The sequence below is a fragment of the Tachypleus tridentatus genome, chromosome 6, assembly GCF_004210375.1.
Source record: "Tachypleus tridentatus isolate NWPU-2018 chromosome 6, ASM421037v1, whole genome shotgun sequence".
In the NCBI taxonomy this organism is placed as follows: Eukaryota; Metazoa; Arthropoda; class Merostomata; order Xiphosura; family Limulidae; genus Tachypleus; species Tachypleus tridentatus.
The window spans coordinates 31,362,042-31,386,220 of NC_134830.1; the positions used below are offsets into that span (position 1 = coordinate 31,362,042).

A 24,179-nucleotide genomic window follows, 5' to 3' on the forward strand; every position below is an offset into this window, starting at 1 on the left:
TCAATACCACTATTCGTTGATAAAAGAGTAGCCCAAGGGTTGGCGGTGGGTGGTGATGACGAGCTGCCTTCCCTCTAGTCTTACACTGCAAAATTAGGGACTGCTAGCACAGATAGCCCTCGAGAAGCTCTGTGCGAAATTCCAAAAAAAAAAAAAACTTCAATATTGTAATTTAAGCGTGAGTAATTTAAACTGATAAAAGCCCTGAGTGTCTCAGTGGTATGTTTGTGGACTTACAACGCTAAAAACCGCGTTTCAATACCCGCGATGAGCAGAGCACAGACAGCCGATTGTGTAACTTTGTGCTTATTTCAAAACAACAATGTGTGTGTTTTTCGTATAGGAAAGCCACAAAGGGCTATCTGCTCAGCCCACCGAGGGCTGATTCAACAAGCTATTGTTGATTCATTTTTTCTAATTACTTGTTATTTAGGTTTTATTGCATGTAACGTAACTATATTTTATTTGAATTAATTTTAGTAAAATTAATTTAAAAATATCATGGTTATAAGAATTATAAAAAAGGTGTTTAAAAAAGCAGATTACTTAATCATTTGTTAATTTTAAAAAGTATATAAATTTTTCTTTTAGATTTAGTAAAATATTGGGAGTTCCTAGCTACATTTGTTTGGCTACAACACTTATCGTATTGTTATATTTTATAATATGCGGTTGCTTAGCAACATAGAACGTTTATAACGGCTTTGATGAATGTGATTTAAATGTGACTGCTCGCTCGTGATAATTTCCAGAAAATCAAAAAAATATTAGTTTCAGTTTAAAGAAAAAGAAAACTGTTGATCATATTACAAACATTACCATCCTTCGCACGTTTTAATAAATCAAAAGTTTTACTGAGCCTATTATTTTGTAATATATTGAGCTTTAAATTTACACCATTCCAGAAATTAGCTTAACATGGCTCATGTCATTATTAAACGCCAAACTAACCAGCTAACGAGATGGCTTGTTCCAAAAGGTTATAGTGAACATTCTAACGTAAGTGTGTGTGATTCACAAAATTATGTCTGATTTATATTAATTTCAAAAGAAGTAGCCAACATGCTTGACCATTCCATATTTTGCCATAAACTATAACAGTTTCGTTGTTTTGAATTTCGCACAAAGCTACTCGAGGGCTATCCGTGCTAGCTGTCCCTAATTTAGCAGTATAAGACTAGAGGGAGGTAGCTAGTCATTACCACCCATCGCCAACTCTTGGGCTACTCTTTACCAACGAATAGTGGGATTGACTGTCACATTATAACGCCCCACGGCTGAAAGGGCGAGGATGTTTGGCGCGACGGGATTCAAACGCGCGACCCTCGGATTACGAGTCGCATGCCTCAATGCGCTTGGCCATTACAGGCCCCAACAATAATAGTATAAATTAGTGAATGTTTTTTATATATAATTTTATTTATGGAAAAGAAATGTTTCCCAAACTTCTTCTTGACCATGTTCTGTCTTTGTTGCAATAGTAAATTTTTTTTTAGATGATTGTGTTGATGATTTAAATTTTAACTGATATTCAACTTGTATATATATATATATGTAAAGAAATTTAATTAATATTTTTTGGAACTTTAAAGGGAGCATAGAATTCTGACTGTGGCTGAAAATCTAATGACAGTGTTATATACTCATAGAATTCAACAAGATTTTAAAATATATGACTTTTGCCATTGGCTCATAGCAATCTCTGACATTTGGTCTAGAATTAAGAATAATATATGTATACTATAAGTGTTTCCATTGTTTAATTTTCAGGCTACAGACCCCAGAGGAGAGAATACATCTCTCTCTCGTTATGCCAAGATGTATTTGAGAGAAAAAGATGAGGGAATTGATAAATTACGTGAACAAATACACCAGTTGAGAGAAGAATTTGCAGAAATGAAGCCCAAAGTGGTTCAAAGTGCTAACATGGTGTGATTCGAGAATTTTTTTTTTTTTGTCATTGGTGTAACTTTAGACTTGTAGCACACATTCTTTAATTTGTATCAGTATATAGATCTTTGTACAATACAAGATCATACTTTCATCTAGCTTTTACTGAAAATCAGTTAAAATGCATTTTAACCTTAATACAGTGCATTGACATGTTTGTTTGAACTGTGTTTGCCTTTTGTTATTGTTTTAATGAAACAGACAACAGCAGCTAGATACATAATATGCTATAATTTGTTATGAGTAATCTGCACTAAGTGTGCATGTAAAAGTCATTTATTGGAGTTCAAGGTGATTACAAAGAAAGTGTCACAGTTCAGCACATATTTCACAAATAGCATGGTATTGGGAGTTGAAATTATACAGGGTTATAATGAGTATTACGTGGAAGTAAGTGTCATGTTGTCACCAGAGGTTCCACTTTGATTTATTTCTAATTGGTATAAATGGCTCTTTGATTGCAGTGCAGTTCATTTAACCAACATTAAACTGACAAGTTTGCAGACAGGTAAGCTAGTAATGCATGATACCATAGGGTACAGCATTAAAGCAGCACTCAGAGAATGGTAGAGTGTATAACATCCATAGAGGGCTTTACTCCAGTCTTGTTGTGTATAATTACAAAAGAAATATAAGGAGACAGGTTGGACTTGTTATAACCCATATGGGGAGAAGTTATGAACACCTAGTTAAGTGAAGTTATCAGAAAAAGTAACATCACATTCATTGCTTCACCCATATTACATATGGATTAGTTTCTAACCAGATAATACAGTTGGATGTGTTGACAATTTCAGAATGAGTGAAATGTGCTTCATCAGCCAACACAACATTGGCAAAAAAATGCTTAACAACTTCCAGTCTTTTGTGTAATTAAAATGGTTAAATTCATTTTTGAAAATCTTTAAACATGATACAGCATGTCCGGATTTGGCATTTTCAGCTGTTTGTGGGCTCTCCAGTTAACTTTGAAAATGTTTCCTGTTAACAAAATACATATTTTTCATAGCATACTGTACACTATTTTTATGATACTCACAAAGTGCTGATATACATGTTTCTTATATTTTTTGCATTATAAGATCAAAGAGTTACAAGGAACTTTAGAAGATAAACAAAGTTATCTACTAAAGAAGGACAGAGTAATGGCTAAAAAAGAAGTGGAATTGAAAGACCATCAGAAAAGTTATGAATCATATCAACACAAAATTTTCCAGCTTAGTGCCCAAATAATTCAAAAGGATGGTGACCTTGCAGAGATGAAAAAGGAGAATGCCCAGCTTCAAATTCAAATCAACACTCTCCTTGAAGAAGTAGAATGTATGAGAAACTCCCAGGTACATTTTGTTATCTTTACTGCAGTTTTCACTGTATTTCTGTATGACCTATTGTGAAATTAATAATCTAATAATACAGGTGTTTAGGAATTTCAACTTTTATGTAAAAATCAGTACATGATTATGAGAGATGGTTTACATATATACATCTTTAGTATTTTAGAAGGAATTTGTTATGATATCATGACGATGTAATATCTAGAAGTTCATGAAAGTTAAGGCAACCTTGAAATCTAGACGTTTCTTGTATTTTATAGAAATAAGAGTACTGTATAAGTGTCAGATTGAATGAGTTATTACTGAGATATTCAGTTCAATGTCAGTCAGTATTATTTACTTTTTTTATATTAAACAAAATTTGTCATAAGAAAGAAAATTGTATGTGTCAATCTTGTTGGTAAGTTTCATAAATTTGATACATGGAACATTTAAGTAACTTCATAATCAAAATTTCCAGCTATTTCAAATCATAATATATAATGTATATAGCATAATAAATTAGACTCATCTTAGATAAATTATGACATGTAACATAATATGGATGCTTGTCTAGGAACTGAATCAGAGACAATATTTGTTCTAAATTAAAATAAAAATCCTAATTCAATTTATATTTATTAGTGCCAACAAGATTATATCATGTCCGATTATCAAGGTTTTCTTGAATCACCCTTCTTCGAACAATGAGAAAACATAACAAAAGATAATTGCTTGAAATTACCAAAATCAGAGAATTAGAAGTTAAAATACCATGAGAAAAAAATGAACTAAAAAAGCATATTGTTGAAATATTAGTCTGATGATTTTTGTTTGGGGAAGCATCAGACGAATACCCTGGTGTCTGAAAATGAAGTTGAAAAATGCTTCCAATGTTTTTACAACATTGCCCAAGCCATGGAATAACCCACCAAAAATGATCATTATTGTTATAGTGTTTTGACTGGTAAAGCACAAGAAGCATATGCCACTCCACAAGATTGCACTAATTATGATAAGATTAAAGAAGCTATTCTCAAAGCATACAAGTTAGTAAAGGAGCTTGTTGTCAAAAGTTGAAGTTACCACAAGCAAGATAATCAAACCTCTGTGGAGTTTGCCCATGAAAAAGATAATTATTTTGATTGATGATGTAATATTGTGCATTTTGGCAACAAAGTTTTAGAAATTAAGACAACTATGTTTAATTGCAGAATTTAAATGCTGTACTAGTGATGACCTGAAAACTTACTTTAATGAAAAGAAAGTTGAAACACTATAAGAAGCAGCTGCTCTTCCAGTGATTACACTTATACACATAATACCAGTTTTCATGAAAAGAAGTTCCTTCCAGCTCAGTAAAAACCTGTACCTCTTCAATTCACTAAGGTTGAGAATTTTAAAACAAATTCCAACTTCTCTAATTCAAATTCTTCAGACACACAGAATCATCAAGGTCTCTCTGCCATTTCTGTAAAAATCCTGTCATGTTTGATTTTGGCAGTTTGAAAAATAAAAATGAAAAGAAAGCAGCATTCAGTATGTTCACGTCCATGTATTGATATGGTTTCTCCAGATCACCTGATGTTGTTGATTTGGTCACTAACAGAAAGGCTTATGTAGTTATGGAGAAATATAAGTGTTTTGTGTCTGTTGGTTCTGTGTATTTGGCATAGGATACTGCTAATCTTATACCCACATGTATTTTAAATGATACTGGAGTTACTCAGTCATTATTCTTAGAGGGTGTATTGGCTTTAAATTTGAGTTTTGCCACTGGTGAGTCTGTTATTGCTCAGGGTATTGAGGTTGGCTTTGTTGATGTTCCTTTTTATAACATTTATTAGCATCAGACCTAGTTTCAGGACCATTTGTTGATGGAGTAAAACCTACTCTCCCAATTGAGGGTGTATCACTATTGTTGGAAAAAGATTTGGCTCGGGGAAGAGTTGTTGCCAAATTCAAAATGGTTATCTAGCTGAAAAAACAGTGGTCAATTAATTATCAGTGGGACAATTACTTAATGAATGACAGTGAAAAACATAAGAGATCTGGTTCACCTGTGAAGCTCAGCTGGAAGTAAACTTGTCGTTGAGCAAGAAAAGGATCCAAAGTTCAAATCACTATTTAAACGTGCACCCCGAAAGAATCAACTGGAGAAAGTTCCGTATGGTTACTTCTTATGTATATGTATATCAAATATTTTAGTTAAAAAATTGTGTAATATCAATTTTTAATTCTCTAAAAGAAGGATATGTAATGGATTTACCATTACACATTTATTTTAAAACCTGTGTTTGTTTCAGTTTGATGCATGTGATGTATATTGTGCAAGTCTTGCTTCTCCTATAAATTTGTAGAAGATTCTCAAGAGCAAGAATCAACAATACATGTTTTATTATAGTACTAGTGTGTCTTGGAATGTTGTTGAATGTTCTAGAATCTTGCCTAATTATATAAATGCCAGCTGAGACACAGTAATAGAATATTATTGGCCAGCTGTAGTCAGTATGCTATGAGATTCAGAAGTTATAATTGCCATTGACACTTATTAATTGGAAAACTACAGAATGTGGTCAAGAACATTTATAGACTTTGAACATTATGAACCATTCAACTTCAGAGAATTAACTTTGAGGTTAGTATTTCTATGAAGACAATAGATATCTCTGTTGTCTTCCTTTGTGAAAGTAAAGCTTGTAAACTGCTTTAGGCCAAACAAGTAAAGAGCTAGCGAGCATTTTCATCAAGTGAAGTTTATTTGTCCATCAACATAAAAGTAATTTGTCCTTCATGGTCTTAGACTGTCGATAAACTATTCAATTCCAGACCAGATAAAAGACTGAATATTGTTTGCGAGTTTGTAAAATTTTTGTAATAATCATTATTTTAAATTGTATTGTTTTTTGTGTATAAATATATATTTGTGTTAAGAAGGAAAATTTTGTGTATCAATGTTGTTGGCAAGTATAATAAATTTGATACATATTAACATTTTATTGACTACTTCTAAGTTAAAATTTCCAGCATATTTTTAAAATTGTAATATGCAACATACATAACATAATAAATTGAAACTCTTCCAGGATAAATAATAATATGTAACAGGAGAACTCCAATGACTCAACTGTGAGAAACAATAAGGGATAAGAAGTCATTTCATTATTATTTGATGGAGAAAGTAATTTATATAGACTTACAGTATGAAAACAACATACAAAAGTTTTATTATGTGTTCTTGTACAGAAGAAGTGTAATTAGTTTTAAGTCTTAGTAACATATTAAAGTAGTTTTATTTTAGGATTTTTAAAAGGTTGTATCCAAGTGTTTATGGTGCTAATCCCTCTCCTTATTTGTTACTCATGGTCAGTGTTAGCTAGTGCAGGTATATCTGCTTCTCTTTTATGTTATAGATAGAATCTTCACAAAAGTTTCTCAGGTTCATGCACAAGGGTCAGATGCTGCAGTTCAGGTCTCTGGCATTTGGTTTTGCATCAGCACCTTATGTCTTCTGCAAAGTTGTTTGAGCATTTTCTCATCACCTGCATTCCTTGGGCTGTGCACACATCATTATATGGACAACTGGCTCCATCCCTTCAATTAGCTTAAAAACACTCTCACATTCTCCTTTCAGATGCCACAGAAGCAGGCTTCTTTATTAGACTGGAGAAATCTGTTTGGTCACTGACACAATATCTCGTGCATTTGGATGTGTTTTCAATGCTCACTTGAGTCATGCACAACCAATTCCTGTGAGGCTTCAAGTCATGGAAAGAGCCATCAGGCTTTCACTTGTGTATCTTTCTTTTACTGCAGAGATGGTTCTCTCACTTTTGGAGATGAGGGTATTCTTCTCAAGCCTCTCATTTTTTTGGGATGGACACATATGAGATCCTTTTAGTAGTTTCTGCATGAACAGTGGGTCATGCATTCTTATTCTTTGTATTATCCTGTCTCCTTATCCAAGAGCAACTTCATTGATTACAAATGGTGGTTGGATCACAACAACATAAATATTGAAGCATTCATTCCACAACCTCCTCCCTAGATCCATCTGTTCACAGATGCATCTCTTCAGTGATAGGGTAGCTTATCTTCAAGGTCAGAACTTCGATGGTACTTGGAGAGAAGATTGTAACTTATTGAAATTCTCAACTGGAGTTATTGTGGTTTCCAGTACCTCATCCTCAAGCATTGGCAGTTGTTACATTCATTCAGGACTGAAAAGGATTTCAACTGTACATCTTTCCCTCAATTTGGCTATTGATTCATTCTACTCTCTGTCATCTTCTCTTGGTTGCACCATATTGGCCAGCTCAATCAAGCATTGTTTCTACGTTTTCAGTATCTGCATGAATGTGTACCTCCATCATTTCTGCACTGGCAGTATCTGTTGAGACAACCATGAACAGTCATTTTCCATCTACATGGTCAGAAACTCAGTCTTCATGCTTGGAAGTTATAGTTTTTTTACCCAGCATATGGATTTAACTTCTAAGGTTTCTCTGTATTTAACTGTACATCTCCATTTGCCAACCACAATCGTTTATCAATAGAAATGGAATATTTATCATAAATGTGGTATTAAAAGGAACTTCAAACCTCTTCACCCAAAAGTATTTACCATATCTTGTTTTGTGAGTTGAGTATTTGAGAAGGGTCTTGCTTCATCAACTGTGGCTTCATATAAGGCATCCTTATCCACTGTTTTTAGTTATTCCTAATATTTGGAAGGCTTTTGAATCCTGAGCTCTATCAGGTTTGCTAAAATCCTTTAGTATTCTTCAGCCCAAATGACATTTTTAATTACATAATTTAATTTTACAGTTGTTTTACATACATTTTCTCAATCTTCTTTTCAGCTCTTACCTTTGTTTTCTTTGTTTCACTTTTTTTTAAAATTATGCTTGTGGACATTATCTCTCAGAATTGTTTGCAGTCTATATACATAGAACTCTATCATGCCACATTTGTACTTCTTGACTCCTGTCGGTCTTTTCTTCACAAGACTCTGGTAACCAGGAAAGAGAAAATATCCTTTTCACTAATCCATTTATCAGCTGTTTCTCACCTTTATTACTGCTCTGATCATGACCATTTGTTATGTCTTGTACGGGCCCTCAGGTATTTAGTAGCTTGTAATAACTCATTCTGAGGTACCAGGAACTGATTGTTCATTCATTAGGATCCTTCTATTTCCCATTACCCTAACGAGGTGGTTTATCATATTGAATCACATAGCCTGAAATGGATTATCATTACAGGAAAGGAATCTTCTGCATGTCACATTTGATCAGGTTAATAATATCTCAAAGTTATTAGCCACCTAACTTAATCATCCTCTGGAAGACTATCCTCTGGGATAGTATGTAGACTATTATTAATACTTTCCTATCTTATTACTTACCTGATCTGGCAGTTTCTTCTTCTGAGTGTTTTCAAATACCACATGAATATATTTTAATGCATCTATTAGACTATAACCAGAATGGAGTATTTTTCTCAATCATATATTTTTTTTAGCCCAATATCTCTGTTTTTCACTGGATCTCATTCTGTGATAAGTGTTGCCCAGGTAGATTCTGTTGAAGTGGGGTGTTTTATAAGGCCATCTAGAAACCTACCACATGGTATTACATTGTTATTATTGACCACCACTCATGGACTATCATGAGTAGAAATAAAATGGACCCTGCCCATTCTTGCCAATATTCTGGTTGAATAAATTAGGATTAATTTTCTTTTAAAATGTACAAAATGCAGTTAAACTATTGCAGAGTCCTTGGTAGAGCACAGGTTCCACATCCTCTATAATTATTGTGATAACTGTTAAAACTAAATTGATGTTATATTCCAGTCACTGGTTGATAGACAAGGTACCTTTCTTGCTGAAATAATAGAAAACAAATCCAAACAAAATCTGGCTGAAGTTTCTTTCAAACTAAAACTAAGAATAGTAGATAGGCAGGTGTGCATACCTAACATGAAAAGAACGTATTTTTTTATGGAGACCAAAGTAAACTCCCATTACAAACAGAATGTTGTTTAAAGATGAAATCCACAGCCATTGTAGTCATTCTTCAGATAGTAATAAGTAGTTTTATACATTTTGATGTAAGCAAAAATACACTTAAGATATACATATACGGGTGTCTGAAAATGAATATACCAAAAAAAAAACGGTTGAATGCTTTATTGTTATTTAAGATAACAATTGATATAAAGACAAGCACTAGGCTTGTAAAGTTTAGTTTTAATTGGTAATGTACTTTTACAAGTCTTCAATTATTCTCTAAAATTAATTTAATTCTGCTTTCAAATTCTGAGAAATTTTCCAACACAGCAGTAGGGATGGATAAGATAACTTCACAAATCTGATGTTTCAGTTTTTCAAGGTCTTTTGATTTGTTACGGTAGACTTATGTTTTCAAAAATATTTCAAAGGTGAAAATTTAAAGGGGTTCAATTGTGTGTCCAAGAGGGCTGTTTGATAGGTTTTCCTCTACCAGTCCAACACTGAAAAAGTTTCACTTAAAATCTTTAACAATTCAAGCAACATGGGGTGGTGTTCCATCCTGTTTGAAGGTATCTCTTTGTAACAAACCAAGTGTTTCTTGGAGTTGTGGAATAAAGAAACAATTCATTTGTCAAAAAATAATTAATATTAATTTATTTTTGGACACTCTGTGCCACAAACATCTTATTACCTCAGGAAACTTTGATAAAGAGTGTACTTTTGCAAATGTATCTGTAGATTTAGAAAATATTTCTAAGTGATGAGTCATATTAAGTAATCAAGATTGAAAAAATTAGATTAAATATCTTAATTTCTTGATCTGTTGAATAAACAAATTTTGCATGAAGGAAATAGAAAAAATTATTTTCAGGAATTATAGGTATTGCCTGAATCATGCTATATATAGATATTTATATTAAAAGTATTCTTTACTACTGGCTTTTAATGTGATCTTTTTTATTATTATGCATCATTGGTACTATCCAGGAAAGTATATCATCCTTCAAGAAGTATGTAGAAGAAAGTAAAGCAGTAACACCTGACCTCATAAATACTGTATTAGTGAAACAAATTGCTGAAAATGAAATAATTTGTCAACAGCAGTTGAAAAATACAGAAAACATTTGGAAAAACAAAATGGATGAAGAGTGCCAAAATATCAGCAAAGAATTTATGCAGAAAATGAAAGAACTGAATTTGACCTCAAACAAAAGTTTGAGAAAGAAAAAAGTGATATAGAACAGAGATACAAGACTAAAATGTGTGAAATGGAAAAGATTTAAAACACCAGTTTAAAACAGAAAAAGGTGAAGATAGAAAAAAGATTGAAAATTCATATAAGCAGAAAATTGGAATATTGCAACAGTTGCATGCTGATGAGAAACAAACTTTACAAAAATTACATTATGATGAACTTCAGGCCTCAGAAAGACAACAAACTAAAATCTTGAAAGCTTTAGAAAACAATTAAATGACTGCCACCAAGAACATATTTTGTCTTTAAAAATGACTTTCTTCGTGCAAGAGAGATTGTTCAAAAGGATAATAAAGAAAGTATCAAGCTTTTGCAGGAAGACTTTGAAAAGAAGCTCAAATTTGAATGTCATTCACTTAATATTAGTCATCAAAATGAAGTAAATGAATTAAACAGTAAGTTCCAGAATGATATATCTGCTGTACAGATGGCTCACCACGAACAGTTTCAGAGATTGGCAGAAGATCTGAGGAGACACTGGGAAGTTGAAAAATCTGAACTTCAGAAACTTCATGCTGAAGAAATTGAAGCAATCAAAGAAAACCTTAATAGACAGTTTGAACGTGAGAAACAAATAATGAAAAAAGCACATATTGAAGAAACAAATGAACTGAAAAAGGTCAGTGAAAAATCTCTTGAAAATATAATAAATAATCTCAAGTTTTTTGTGAAGAAAAGTCAGGGCATGCTGTTTCAGAGTCCCTTGAATATGAAAAGCATTCATTGAATGATACAAATAGTTTTGAACTTTAAAATTTCAAGAGGAATGTAAGAGCATCATAAGTGGTGAAAAGCAAAAGCTCAAACAAAAATATGTTGAGCAGTTGAAACAAGAAGTGGAAAAGCTTCGTGAACAGTTTTAGAAGAATATAAAGTTTTGTCTTACCAACAGAGAAGCTTATGAAAAAGAAAAAGCTTACTCTACAGCTCTGTTACAAGCTCTTGAAACAGAATGTGTGAAAGTAACCCAGTTACAGTTGGCTGTGGAATCAAAAGAAAAGAATGAGGTATGGAAAGCTTAAGGTTGCTAATGATATTAAAAATTTTTAAACCAAATTCTAAGAGTGAACACGACAAGTTTATACTTGCATGCACTTTTATCTGTTACTTAATAAGAGCTCTTCTTTATTCTGTTTTATGTTCAATGATTTTTAAACTATTATTTTAAAAACTGAAAACTTGAAATATGTTTGTGTTGTAGCTTTGCACTTTGCATATTATTTTTAGTTTTCTGTTTATAACAGAGCAAAAAGGACATTTAATTTTACCAATGGCTTCTAGTACATTATTTGTCCTTTCATGGTTTTTGGAGTGTTATATAAGTTAAGTCATACATCTCTGCTACAGTTTTAATAGAAAGTTTGTTTTCAACTTTACAAAGAACCTTAAAGAAATGTTGATCTCCAGTGGAGGTGGAATATCTTATCTGTTTTCAACACCCCCTGATATTGAAAACTTCAGAAGTCCAAGTACAAATAGGTATATTGTGTGTGTATATATTTTTTCTTTCTTTCTTACAAAACCTACTTGTGATTTTTAAAGACAGAAAAATTGCTGCAAAAAAATTATAAGCACGCACAGTTGCACTTACTCTGAAAATATTTGTTTACAAAACCAAACATGCAAAGTTATTGAATAAAATGTATGACCAAAATTCATTATGTTCTAACTTGTAAATATTAGTTATATTGACTACAGAACATTATTTTTATCAGTAGTTTAAATATAATATTTTTATTCCCTCATGACATCTGTAAAGTACATCATATAAACGTTTTAATTCAGAAAAGCTACATGTGTAGACTCTAACCTTCCACAAATGTATCGTTATCTATGCACAGTAGTCCATATTCTTTCTTCTGCACTGCTAGTGTTTATATTATGATGCTTTCAAATTTTGCAGTATTGAAATTTTGGGCAATTACCTTCAGTTCCCCCCCCCCCACACACACACACCATGGATTTAAAGATTGATGTTTCTACAATATCCAATGGCCCTAACACTCCAGGATTCTTCTCCTGCTGTTTCATTGTTAACAAGAGACACTTTATTTGTCAACGATGTTGTCATCATTTCACATCAGGTGTTTGGTCGTCTTGTGTCTCACTACTTCTGTCTTTTTTTCTTTACGTCTATAATTACTCAGGTATGTGACTTTGTTTTTTTCCCATTTCTTCTTCTGACTTTCTTTTCTCCTATCCTTCCCCAAACATTGGTGTTCATACTGATGATTTTCTGTCCAACTAATGGGCTCTCCATATCAGTTTTAGCCTCTTCATCTTCAGTACTTTTATTGTTCCCTATGCTTTTGGTACTCTTGTTGTTCTTGAGCCTTAATCCCGAGAATGTCTTCTTATTCGGGGTGCTCTATTTTATGTTTTATTTATCTTCAGTCTCTTTGTCTTCATTTTTCCATCATGTAACTCCTTTGCTACTTGTCTTTTCTTCACCTTCTCTCAAAGTCTGTCTATTAGGACCTCAACAGTTTTATGGGATGCTCTTTCCTACTTGTTCCACACTTTAATCTTGATCCATTTTACTGCTTTGTTACTGTGGTTTCTTTGTTTTGGGAGTTTAGTTGGTTGCAAGATCTTTCAAGGTGTTCAAGACTCTTTGAAATTTCATTTTGAAGCTGCTTGTCTTTTTTTCATTTTCTTCCGTACCCAACAACAAATTCTGTAACAATTACCCTTTTTCAGGAGTTGCACAGATTTGTCCTCTGTCCTGTTCCTCATTCTTTTATCCCTTTCATAGGGTTGGGAATTATTGTTCATGTAGAAGACTTGTCTTGTGTGCTTCCTGTCAGCTCAGGTCCTGTGGAATTCAGCCAAACACGTATGAACTCCCTGTGCTAACAGTCTTTAGCTCATGAACATGCTTTCTCATGGTCTGTCCCTGTGTTGTCAAACTCCACCCCACCCCCTCAGCTTTTTTCTTGTCTGGACTTTTTTTAACTTACATCTCATTCTATGCATCTTCAAGCATCTCAATAACAATTTATTCTATTTACTGACTTAGGATTGGACACCTCCTTTACTCTTTATCACAAAGATCAGTTGATTTTATTTCTGTAACTCTCATTTCTCTCTAAAACTTGAGCTACATGAAAAGAAAATGGGATTTCTATTTCCCATCATTCTGGCTTCCATTTCTTTATACAGCCATTTTAACTCTGACTGTTTTGAGCCTGGTTTGAGCTATTCTTTATTTAACTGGAACTGCCCCTTCTTACCATGGTATTTCTTCATTTCTCATGACTGTTCATTTTATCATGTCACCTCCCATTAGGTTTGTCAAGGTTTTTCTTGTCTCTTATAATTGTTTGAACCCTGGATGAGACCATTTAGATCTGCATGTAGACCAGATATGTTACATTACTTCTATCATATGGCATTTTAGTACTTCTTTCTCCTTCCATCTGCCATTCTCCATCCTGCTCAGAGGCTCTTGTGAAATGAGTATTGTTATTTGTTTTTTACTTCCTCACCTGCTCACTGCTCGACATTCTTAGATCTTACTATCCCTTACCTAATAATGCTGGAACCCACCTTGTGACCATTGTTGCCTCATGGGGAGTATTTACCTAAAATGTACAATATGGATGGGTACAGATAATGTTAGGTCTCTTTGCCCCTGCCCTGTGCACTCTGTTGAAATGGGGTTTCCCTCAAGACTGCTTTGATGGCATCTTATATATATTCTGCCTTTCAGACTGTACTTTACAACACTAGAAACTGTATTTTGATACCTATGTTGGTTGCTGCATATAGCCCATTGTGTAGTTTTGTGTTTAATGATAAATAAGCTAGGCTATCCTGCACTTAAATAAAAAACAAACTAAAAAAACTGCAGCACTAGCCATGTGCATAACCTCACCCCTGACTTGCACATGCTGTCTTTTGTCACTTTAACACTCAAATGTAAACAAACAAACAAAAAAAAGATGTAAGTGTGTGAAATATCCTAAAGGTTCATTCTCATATAAATTACTCTTTGCAAGGTGGTTACTGGATAACTTGTCATTTGACAATTGTTAAATTTTTTATAAAAACATATCTTTGCAGTTTCCAAAGCAGTTATTAGAAGCAATCAATTTATAAGGTCATTTAACCCAAACTAATAGATGATAGTCATTTCCCTTTTGTGTTTGTACTAGGCCTAGTAAATTATCTGAATATTATGGCTGTATGATATGAAGATGTTCTCTTATTATCATTATTATTACTGTAATTATAATTTGCAAAAATATGACTCAAGTCTAATAACTGTAAACAGTAATATTATTAAAATATTACTTGTGCTTGGTATTTTACATCTTCTTTAATAAATTGTTGATAAGTCCCACTAAATATGAGGATGTGTTGTTTTTTTTATTATAGTGCAAGATATTTAAATACCTTCTCGAAACCTGTAACTTATTTCACATTGATTGCAAAAGTTATGAACTTGTCAAACTGAAAGTGTTTACTTTTTATTAATTCTCTTCAGAAACAATAATATTAATATCTTAAAATTAAGTTTCTACTGCAGTGTATATGCTATATTTGTGGTAAAGCAAATGCAAGTGTCGAGATCTCATTGCCTAATTGTGATGCAGAATTAAAACAAATGATAACTAAGGTTTCTCTTGCTGTGACCATGACTAGACAAAACTGCTGATATAAAAAACATTAATTACCATCCTCAGCTCATTTTAATGCAAATGAGCATAAATATATCTAAATTGGATTGCAGCTGTTTGGTTAGTTACATGTAAAATTTCTGGTACTTGTATATATCTTTAGTAATAAGCTTTCAATGTTTACAGCTACTTACATTTTCTAAATACTATTATTTCATATTTCTTATCAGACTGTTAGCTTTTTCATAATATGTAACTTGAAAAATTATATAATTGTAACATTAATTCTGTTGATTGTCATCAACCATGAAATTTGTTATTATTTTCTTCATTCTTTGGTAGTTATTAACATGTCTCTTCATGCTAACTAGGAGTATACTTATAATTTTTAAAGGATAGGAAGAAATCTTAGATTTTTCTTTTTTCCATGGTAGATCTCTTGCTCCAGACTTCAATAGCACTCTTCAAGTCACCTCTTTGAATGAAACGAAACCAACAGAAACAGTTATGAAGTTTTTCTCTAAATATATTTAATTAACAATGCTAATATCTCATTTTAAAGAACATTAGTTTTAATTTCTTCTGTACTGATTAGTTAGTCCTCTCAAAATCAGTTGTGAAAATATCCCACTTACAAAAATGTTTACTAAGAGTGACAAGATAGATCTACAGAATTACTGGAGATTCATTGAGATATTTACTGTAAAATAATTCTCTATTCTCTAGTTAATTGAGTGCACATGAAATAAACTTAGTGAAAATGTATTTTACTTGTCACAATGAGAGTTAAATTTGAAGTCATTTTACTTGTTCAGATAAGATCATATGTAAGACTAATTCTATTGAGATGATGTTACTCCATGAATCTCATGTTACTTAATAAACTGTTTAATGTCATACTTACCCAAAGCAATTAATACTACCCACTTGATTGTCATTCCCAATGAAGCATCAGGAGGGCATAATCAAAAGAGATCAGTTGACTGCTCGTATAAAAGATACGTGCTTAACATCACATAATACAGGTAACCTTGCAGCTTTATTTGCCAGATGAAGATAAACTGTGCTACTCTAGGTTAGTGACACAGAAGAATAGGTTACTAGAACAAAAATAGTTAAAGGACCTTCTTCACCAGTGTCTTTCATGGAATCTATACACATCTGCACAAATAAAACTTTTGAACAATGCCTCTATTAATAAAAATAGGAATGTACGGTATGCTTATATACCAAAAAAATATATATATGCATAATTTTTGTTTTCATTCTATAAAATGTCTTAGGAAATAAAATTATTATATTTATATATAAAACGTTGCACTTTCTGATATTTTTAAAAATAAGAATGAAGGTACATTTATCAAACTGTTGTTTTCTTAGTCAATTGACAGTGTATTTTATTTACTTTATAGGATTGTAGAAGGTGCAATTCACTTGAAATTGAAAGGGCTAGTTGGGTCAAAGAGCAATCCAACATCCTGAAATCCCTTCATCAATCTGAGAGTGAAGTCATCAGACTCAAAAAGCTACTTCAGACCACAGAAAATGAGAATAATGGAAATGCTGTAGTTGATAAAAATAAGAAGGTATATTGTATCACACATGTATTTTCTTTTGCAATATAGTAACTTTGTATATACATCTCTCAGAATGCCAAAAAAGGATTATCTCTTAATGATTTGTGGGGAAGGTTTTTTGGAAATTGTTAAGAATAGGTTTCTTCACCAATTAGTCAAGGAACTGATCAGAAACAATGTTATTTTAGATTTATTGTTGACTTCAAATATAGAAATAATTGAAAGGGTGGAAATTGGGGAACATTTGAATACAAGTGATCATTGCTCTTATTAATTTCAATATTTTGTTACATATAGATATAAGGAATGATATTATTTTAGTCACAAATTGTAAACTTTGAAGGCATGCAACAAGAATCATTTGTTGTGAATTAGGCAACTGAGTTTTATGAAAAGACTGATTGCTTGTGGAAAATTTTTAAAGATAAATTTTAAATATTCAAAATAAACACATTTCTTATAAAAACGTTAGCTCAAATGAGTTAAAATTAAAGAAAAACATCATGAATATAAGAAATTTGAATTGATTGGTATGACAGGAAACTTGGAAGATCATAGAATATAAAGAAAGTTTGTGAAACAGGATTTCAGGACATTAAAAATATGTATGAGGAAAGGTTAGTTGAAAATATAACAATTAACAGTTAAGATTTATTTAAATACATTAAAAGTAAACAAAATGTCAGAATGAGGGGAAAACCCTTGAGGGATGGTAAAGGATGGTAAATTATCACAATATGATAATTGTGAGATGGCTGTGTTATTTAGTTTTGCTTTTTCTTTAGTTTTTACTAATGCAAGTTTAAAGAAGATGACTGAATTAATTTTGAGCTGGTTAATTATAAATTGGGAAATTTAGGAAAATGATGAGGCTCCTTGGCCATTGAACATTTCCCCAAGGGTTTTGAAGGACATTAAAGATTGGATATGTGAGCCACTTTCTACTATTTTTTGTTCGCCATTGAATAGTGAGCAGGTTCCAAAGGATTAGAGGTTTGCTAATGTAAACTCCTCTTGTCAGGGAAGGTGATAAAAATTATTCCAGTGATTGTAGACCCATCAATTTTATTGCATAGTTAACATAATTTCTGGTGTTATCTATTTATTGCATGACATCACAATCTAACTGTAAAATTGTGATGACATCATAGTCAAATTTTGTGCCTACTGGGAATGCCATCCTATTTCTTCCTGAGTTTCTTGCTCATCATGTGTAACAGATTTATTATGTGTTAAGTTTAATACACGTGTGTGTTTCAGTTTGATGCATGTGACATATATTGTTGAATATGTATTGAGCAAGTCCTGACTGTTCTCTGAATTTGTAGAAGATTCTTGAGAATAAGAATCAACAGTATTTGTATTGTGAAATGCTGTTGCCTTTGAACCTTGTGAAATGCTCTATTATCTAGTGTGATTCATATAAAAACTATCTGAGAGACAGTAATAGAATATTATTAGTCAGCTACAGTTAGTGTGCTCTAGACCTCAGAAGCTGTAATTGTGATTAATACCTATTAATTGAAAAACTACAGAATTGGACCAGGAAATTTATAGATTTCAAATGTTAGAAACTGTTCAACATCAGTGAATTAATTTCAGACATCAGTATTTCTTAAAGGACATTAAATATCTTCCTCAGTAAAAGTCAGAGGGATAAGGTCAACCTAGTCAGCATAAGCAAGGTGTGACAGTACCAATTCAGAATTAATTTGCTCATTATTTTCCTGAATCATTGACAAAATATTCAGTTCTAGGCTGAATATTAAACTCAGTAGTATTTGTAAGTTTGTAAAACTGTTGTATGTAAATCATCACTTGTAATAACTGTTATTATAAATTATGTTGTTTTATTAATTTTCTTTGCATATTAAAATATATTTGTGTGAATAAACAAAATTGTGTGTATCAATCTTGTTAGCAAATATCATAAATGTGGTATGTATTGACCTTTAATTAACTTCTATTTAGATATATGTGATATTTTTGTGTATCACATGCTTTCTAATTGAAGAACTGTAAATTGTTTGTTTAAGTAGGAGCATCTCAGTTAATTTATGACTGTTACAGTGTGACTGTAACATAATGTAAGAAAATTTCAAAATATTTTTGTGATATAATTTGATAAATTTGCTTTTTTTAATAAACCTTTACTTGTTTTTTTGAAATATAACTGGAATCTTTTAAAGTTAAAACTGTTTTCATCAATTATGTTGTACATTTTTTCTTAAAGTATCTTAGAAAACTAATATTTTTGCTTCTACAATTTCTATCGATTTTATAAGAAATTTTCCCTGGGCTTTCCACCTAACAAATAAAGATGTCCCTCATCTCAGCAGCCACTTGAAGTCAGAGTAGAATATAAAGGTTGCAGGTAGCTGGATAAATACTTAGCAACATATTATTTTTCACTGTGAATAAAGATCTTTTTCCATTCACATGTTAGTGATTTTTTCTTGTAATGATTATGTTTGACATAATTTGCACATACCATTTCTGGAATATGCATGTTGTCAATACTTTTAATTTATTTACCAGATATCAGTGGACCTGAATACTGCATATATTAAGAATTCAAAACAGATACAGTGGTTTATTACATCAGGGTGTAGGAGATATACGACATTTATACTTTTAAGTACTATATATAAATTTTTGGTTAAAAAAACACTTCCATCAAATCTTATAAACTGTTTGTTATTTAGTCATTTTTCTGTTAAAAAGAAATAGGCTTTTTATCTTTTCAGGGTATAGCTCTTCTAAAAGGAAAAATCAGTTTTTTTCTGATTACATGTCACTTGCCATTTAGTTATTATGCAGCAGTTATTGTTACATTTAGAATATCTTTGCCCCAAAATAATTATATACTTTATATGTAACAATTTATAATTTTTGTCCCCTTTTATTGTCTGCATCAGATTTATGTTGTTTTAAATACACGTTAGTATCACAAATATACTTTTATATGCTCCTAATTTTTTTTAGATGCTGTATCAAGAAAAATATTACAAGTTAGAGTTACTCCTTATATGTGGTATGAACCATTGATATTCAGCAGATAAGTTTAAAAGTGTCTACAAAATGCAAATTCCAGAAATGATATGTACAGAATACATTAAACATGGATGATAAAAGACAGTAACACAATTAAGTGAACAAACAGTCTATTTACAGTGAAAAATATATGTAGTTAAGTGTTTCACCTACTGGTCAGTCTTTAATTCTGCTGTGACTTAACTGGCTGCTGGGGTAAAAGAAACCTTCTTCAAAATGAGTTGCACTGGACAAAGGATATTCTTTTATGTCTACTCAGAAACATAACAAAACGAATTCTGTTTTTTGCTGAAAGTTCATTATACCAGAATCCAATGTTATGTACATCATCAGTTGTTCCAAATAACATTTACTCAGAGAGACAAGATAACATTACTCATGCAACTTTGTGACACCTTTGAGATAAGCTTGCCACTTCCTTGGGTAAACAGTCACAGAACTATGTTACGTGTTTGTAACCATTAGTGAATGCAACCCTTAATTCAGCAATTTTCAAGTAATTAATGTGTTTTCAAATGTGAAAACATTATGTTGATCTAAGTGAGAAGAAACCAAAGAAATCAGAACTTAAATTATTTAAGAATAATTGGTTAAGAAATCTTTTTTTCTATTTAAGAATATGTGTTTTATAACATTTCACTTTCTTCATTTCAACAGTTTTACAAGGCTTATTGCAAATACAGACGTGCTGAAAATTACAGGAGGTCACTGGTCTACCAAAAGAAGTATTTGCTAAATCTATTAAATGGATTTCAAACTACAGAGATTGTAACTATGGCCCTGCTTGCAAAAATTATTGACGAACCCACTGATAACCACCAGACTATTTTGTCTCCTGTGTCATCATTTCGATCTGTGGCATATGCTATTATAGCACTTCATCGTATGCATTATCTGGTGAAACGATGGAAGAAAGCTTTATATATCTGTGCAAACAGCAACTGAGTATGTGCAACAGAATGACCACCATATTCTGTCATTAAACAAAATTCTAACGTGTATTATTTGTATGTCCTTGTTTTATGTATCTTTTCAAATTTGTGTTTTAAGAAATAGAAAAAAAGTGTACATAAATTTATATTTTATTATCTCTAAACATTGTGGAAATTATATGTGTACACTAGCCAAAATCCTGATTGAAATATTTAATTATTTGTGTGTAACTTTTGAAATTATTATTTCATTTAGATAATTTATAATAAATTTCAGTTAATTCTCTGTTTAAATAGTTTACATTTTGTTCTAACTCACATGACATAATGACAACATTATATGCAATTAACATATTTACACAAAATAACTAAAGGATTTGAAATAAAAAAGATTGTATAAGTTCACAATTTTTTCAGATGGGTCACAAAATGTAGAGGCAGACATGGCATAGTGGTTGATTCACAATTCATATCCTGCTCCACACTTTGGAGCTGTGAGTGTATTATAAGAATGATGGACAGATCCGACCATTTGATAAGAATATTCCTAAAATCGGCTATGAGTGCTGGTCACTAACAACCTTCCCTCCAGTTAACCATTTCAAAATTAGGGACAACTAACATTTTGTGTTGATAGCCCTTGAGTAACATTTTGCAATTTTACACAAACAAAATCAGAAAGTAATATGTATGACAGTCAGAATATCTTATAATATTTAATTCATTTTCATCAATAAGAAGAAAATTAAATGTTAAATGTTTAAACAAGGACAGTGATTTTCTGAATGTGAACTGATTTATGAACAAGTTTCTGAATATTCACACACAGCTGGTGATAATTGCAGTCAAGAGAGTAACTCTTATGACCACTTTATTAAACATGTATACAAAGTAGAACACTGGATTGGGGTTAGTTATTTTGAAATAAAAACAAAATAGGTCAGTTGGTGGGCTTAATGTTAACAAATGCTGTTTAAAACATAAACCACAAGACATAAAGCCTAACATAAAATTGTTACAAGTTGGAAAATAATGATAACACTACAGTAGATATTAAACTAGAAAATGATTTATTTAACAAACTTACAACCTAAACACTTAACAAGGTAATACAACATTTGATGATGAATGTACTTTCATTAGTGACTGTTTAAATATCAACTAATGAAAGGTCATACTTTCATGTTCAGTTGCAAACACAATAAAACTATGTCTGTATTTTTTTTCTCTAAATATTCTAATTTGATTCATGGATCCATGGTCACAACAGGTCATTAGTCAGGATTAGTTATTCATATAACATCTTCACCACCATTGTCCACCCAACATGTAATGTCTCTGTCTCCCACAAATCCTTAGATTTCAAAACTTAGTTTTTGGGCTATCAAAGTTGTTGTTTTTTTATCTGGAAGTAGAGAGAAAGAGAGTCATTCCAATTATTATCAGGTTTTGCATTCAGTCCTTACTTTTGCTAATACTTTTCACGGTATTGTTACTTGAGTACTGTATATATTCAGTACTTTTACTTTTTACTTGAGTAAATATTTTCTAAAATAATAGTACTTTTACTGTTGTAAATATTATCATTGCTTTACCCACTTCCACTATGGTGTCTTGCATTTCCAGTCAAAGAGGCATTTCGTTCAGGGTTCTTTGTCTTTGAACCTTGGATCTCCTTTTTCAGGACCACTCCTGCCATGTCATTCGACTAGCTTGCCATGTTCCATGGGTGAGGACTTTGGTAACCAATCAAATTATCTCAACCCAAACAGGTTCTCCCCAAAGAACAGATTCTGCATTACAAGTTTTCGTCTGTTGGATGGATTCTTGCTTTGATACACTGATGATTGGTTGATTGGCCACTTGTTGGAACACACAACTACTGACAATTTGGTCTCTAGTACCTCATCCTTCAGCCTTTGCAATAGATGCTTTCTATCATGATGGAATGAAATTACAATGCCATGCCTTCCCTTCAATTTGTATGTTACCCATGGTCTTAGCTATGATTCATTCCAATCCATAGTTAAGTACTTTTGATAGCACCAGATATGCAGCTAAACCCTGGTTTCTGTTTATGCAGTACTTTCATGAGTAGCCCCCCTCTTCTACTTCCTCTTTGATCATCTCTCTGAAGGCAACCATCATCTGACATTGTACACCAAACTGTCCATAAGCTCAAGCTTCAGGCATGTAGATTATGTTCTCCTTTGCACATTATCAGTGTTTAATTTCCAAGATTACCATATATCTGGGTTAGCCTTTGCTTAGTCCTGCAATGGACATGTATCAATGGAAATGGCACACATGTCACCATTGGTATATTGAGAGGAGGTTGAATCTACTTTAATCAGAAGTGCCAATCATAACTCATTTTTAGTCTGGCTCTGTGTCAAGAATTTTACATCTCCCAATGTTTCACTGCATAAGACAGCCTTATTTAACACTTTTCAATTATAGAGACAAAATTTTCTTTGAGCCCCTAGTACTCTCCAGACCACCTGTGTTGTTTTGAGTTGTTTCTCCCAAATGGCCATTGCAGTTACCTAAGTGGTATGTAAAGGTGGCATTACATTACATTTATCAACATCCATTTGAGTCCTTGGCCTCACACGCCATGTATTACTTGTTCGTCAAGTTTATTTTAATAGTACGTTATCAAACGTACCTGTGCATAGCCACCAATAGTTTTAACCTTATGTTCAAGAGCACCTGTCACAAACCTTGGGTTATTCTGATGAAACAGTGATATTCAACTGTCACTCTTATAATACACTCACAGTTACAAAGTGTGGAGTGCATTTTCACAGCAACAGTATTTAACCTTTAACTTTTAAATTCAGTCTTGATACATAACCACAAGGCCCTGCTTGGCCCAAAGAACATTTAATGAAAATGAAATTATTACTGTGTTTATAAAATGAGAGCTTCACATCAACAAAATATAATAACTTATGACTGCATACTTGAATGGTACAGGGCAGGACAATGTGTTTTATACACACTGTTTTTGATATGCAAATATTTAATTGTTTTTAATTTCAGTTTATTTGGGATGAGGAAAGTTACCTGGTTAAACACATTTTAAATTTGCTTGTTTCAATAACAATACATGATATTGTGTTCTAAATGGTAATTAGTCAAGTATCTTGCAAGAAAGATGGGTAATAATACCTGCAACTAGAAAGTAGTCCTGTCTGTCATTTAATTAGATAATGGCTAAGATTTTCCACCATGCCAGCACAAATTGATAAAGGCAACATGTAGAATAGCATTCCCTGTGCAAATCTGGCTTAAGTTGTTATTGTATTTTTTAGTATTCTCCTCAGTTAGTCAGATTCATGTTGAAATTTTATATCACTAAAGAATTTATATATATTGTAGAGATCTTACACTTGAGGTTTTGAAGAGATTGTGCAGAAGTTTTTAGATCTTTGGTAACATTTGTAACTTCTTTTTA

General features: G+C 32.1%; 1 protein-coding gene across 2 annotated transcripts; it reads left to right on the forward strand.

Annotated features, from left to right (window-relative positions):
- Window positions 1-917: 917 nt before the first annotated feature.
- Window positions 918-21,011, forward strand: LOC143252185 (uncharacterized). 2 transcript variants are annotated; one of them, XM_076503935.1, is made up of 7 exons: window positions 918-999; window positions 1,771-1,929; window positions 3,033-3,287; window positions 11,916-12,022; window positions 15,591-15,660; window positions 16,569-16,742; window positions 20,445-21,011. In XM_076503935.1, exons 1-7 carry the CDS (start codon window positions 919-921, stop codon window positions 20,730-20,732), a joined length of 1,134 nt encoding a protein of 377 aa, XP_076360050.1. In that variant the 5' UTR covers window position 918; the 3' UTR covers window positions 20,733-21,011. The 2 variants fall into 2 exon arrangements, with proteins under 2 accessions (XP_076360050.1, XP_076360051.1); XM_076503936.1 differs by having other exon boundaries at window positions 11,916-12,013.
- Window positions 21,012-24,179: the final 3,168 nt, after the last annotated feature.

What these genes read in the sequence shown, in the direction of transcription:
- LOC143252185 (XM_076503935.1), top strand. Translation starts at nt 919, where the DNA reads ATGGCTCATGTCATTATTAAACGCCAAACTAACCAGCTAACGAGATGG. An exon ending in TGGTTCAAAGTGCTAACATG is followed by an intron (nt 1,930 to 3,032) that starts GTGTGATTCGAG and finishes TTGCATTATAAG; the next exon opens with ATCAAAGAGTTACAAGGAAC. An exon ending in AGTACAAATAGGTATATTGT is followed by an intron (nt 12,023 to 15,590) that starts GTGTGTATATAT and finishes TTTCCATGGTAG; the next exon opens with ATCTCTTGCTCCAGACTTCA.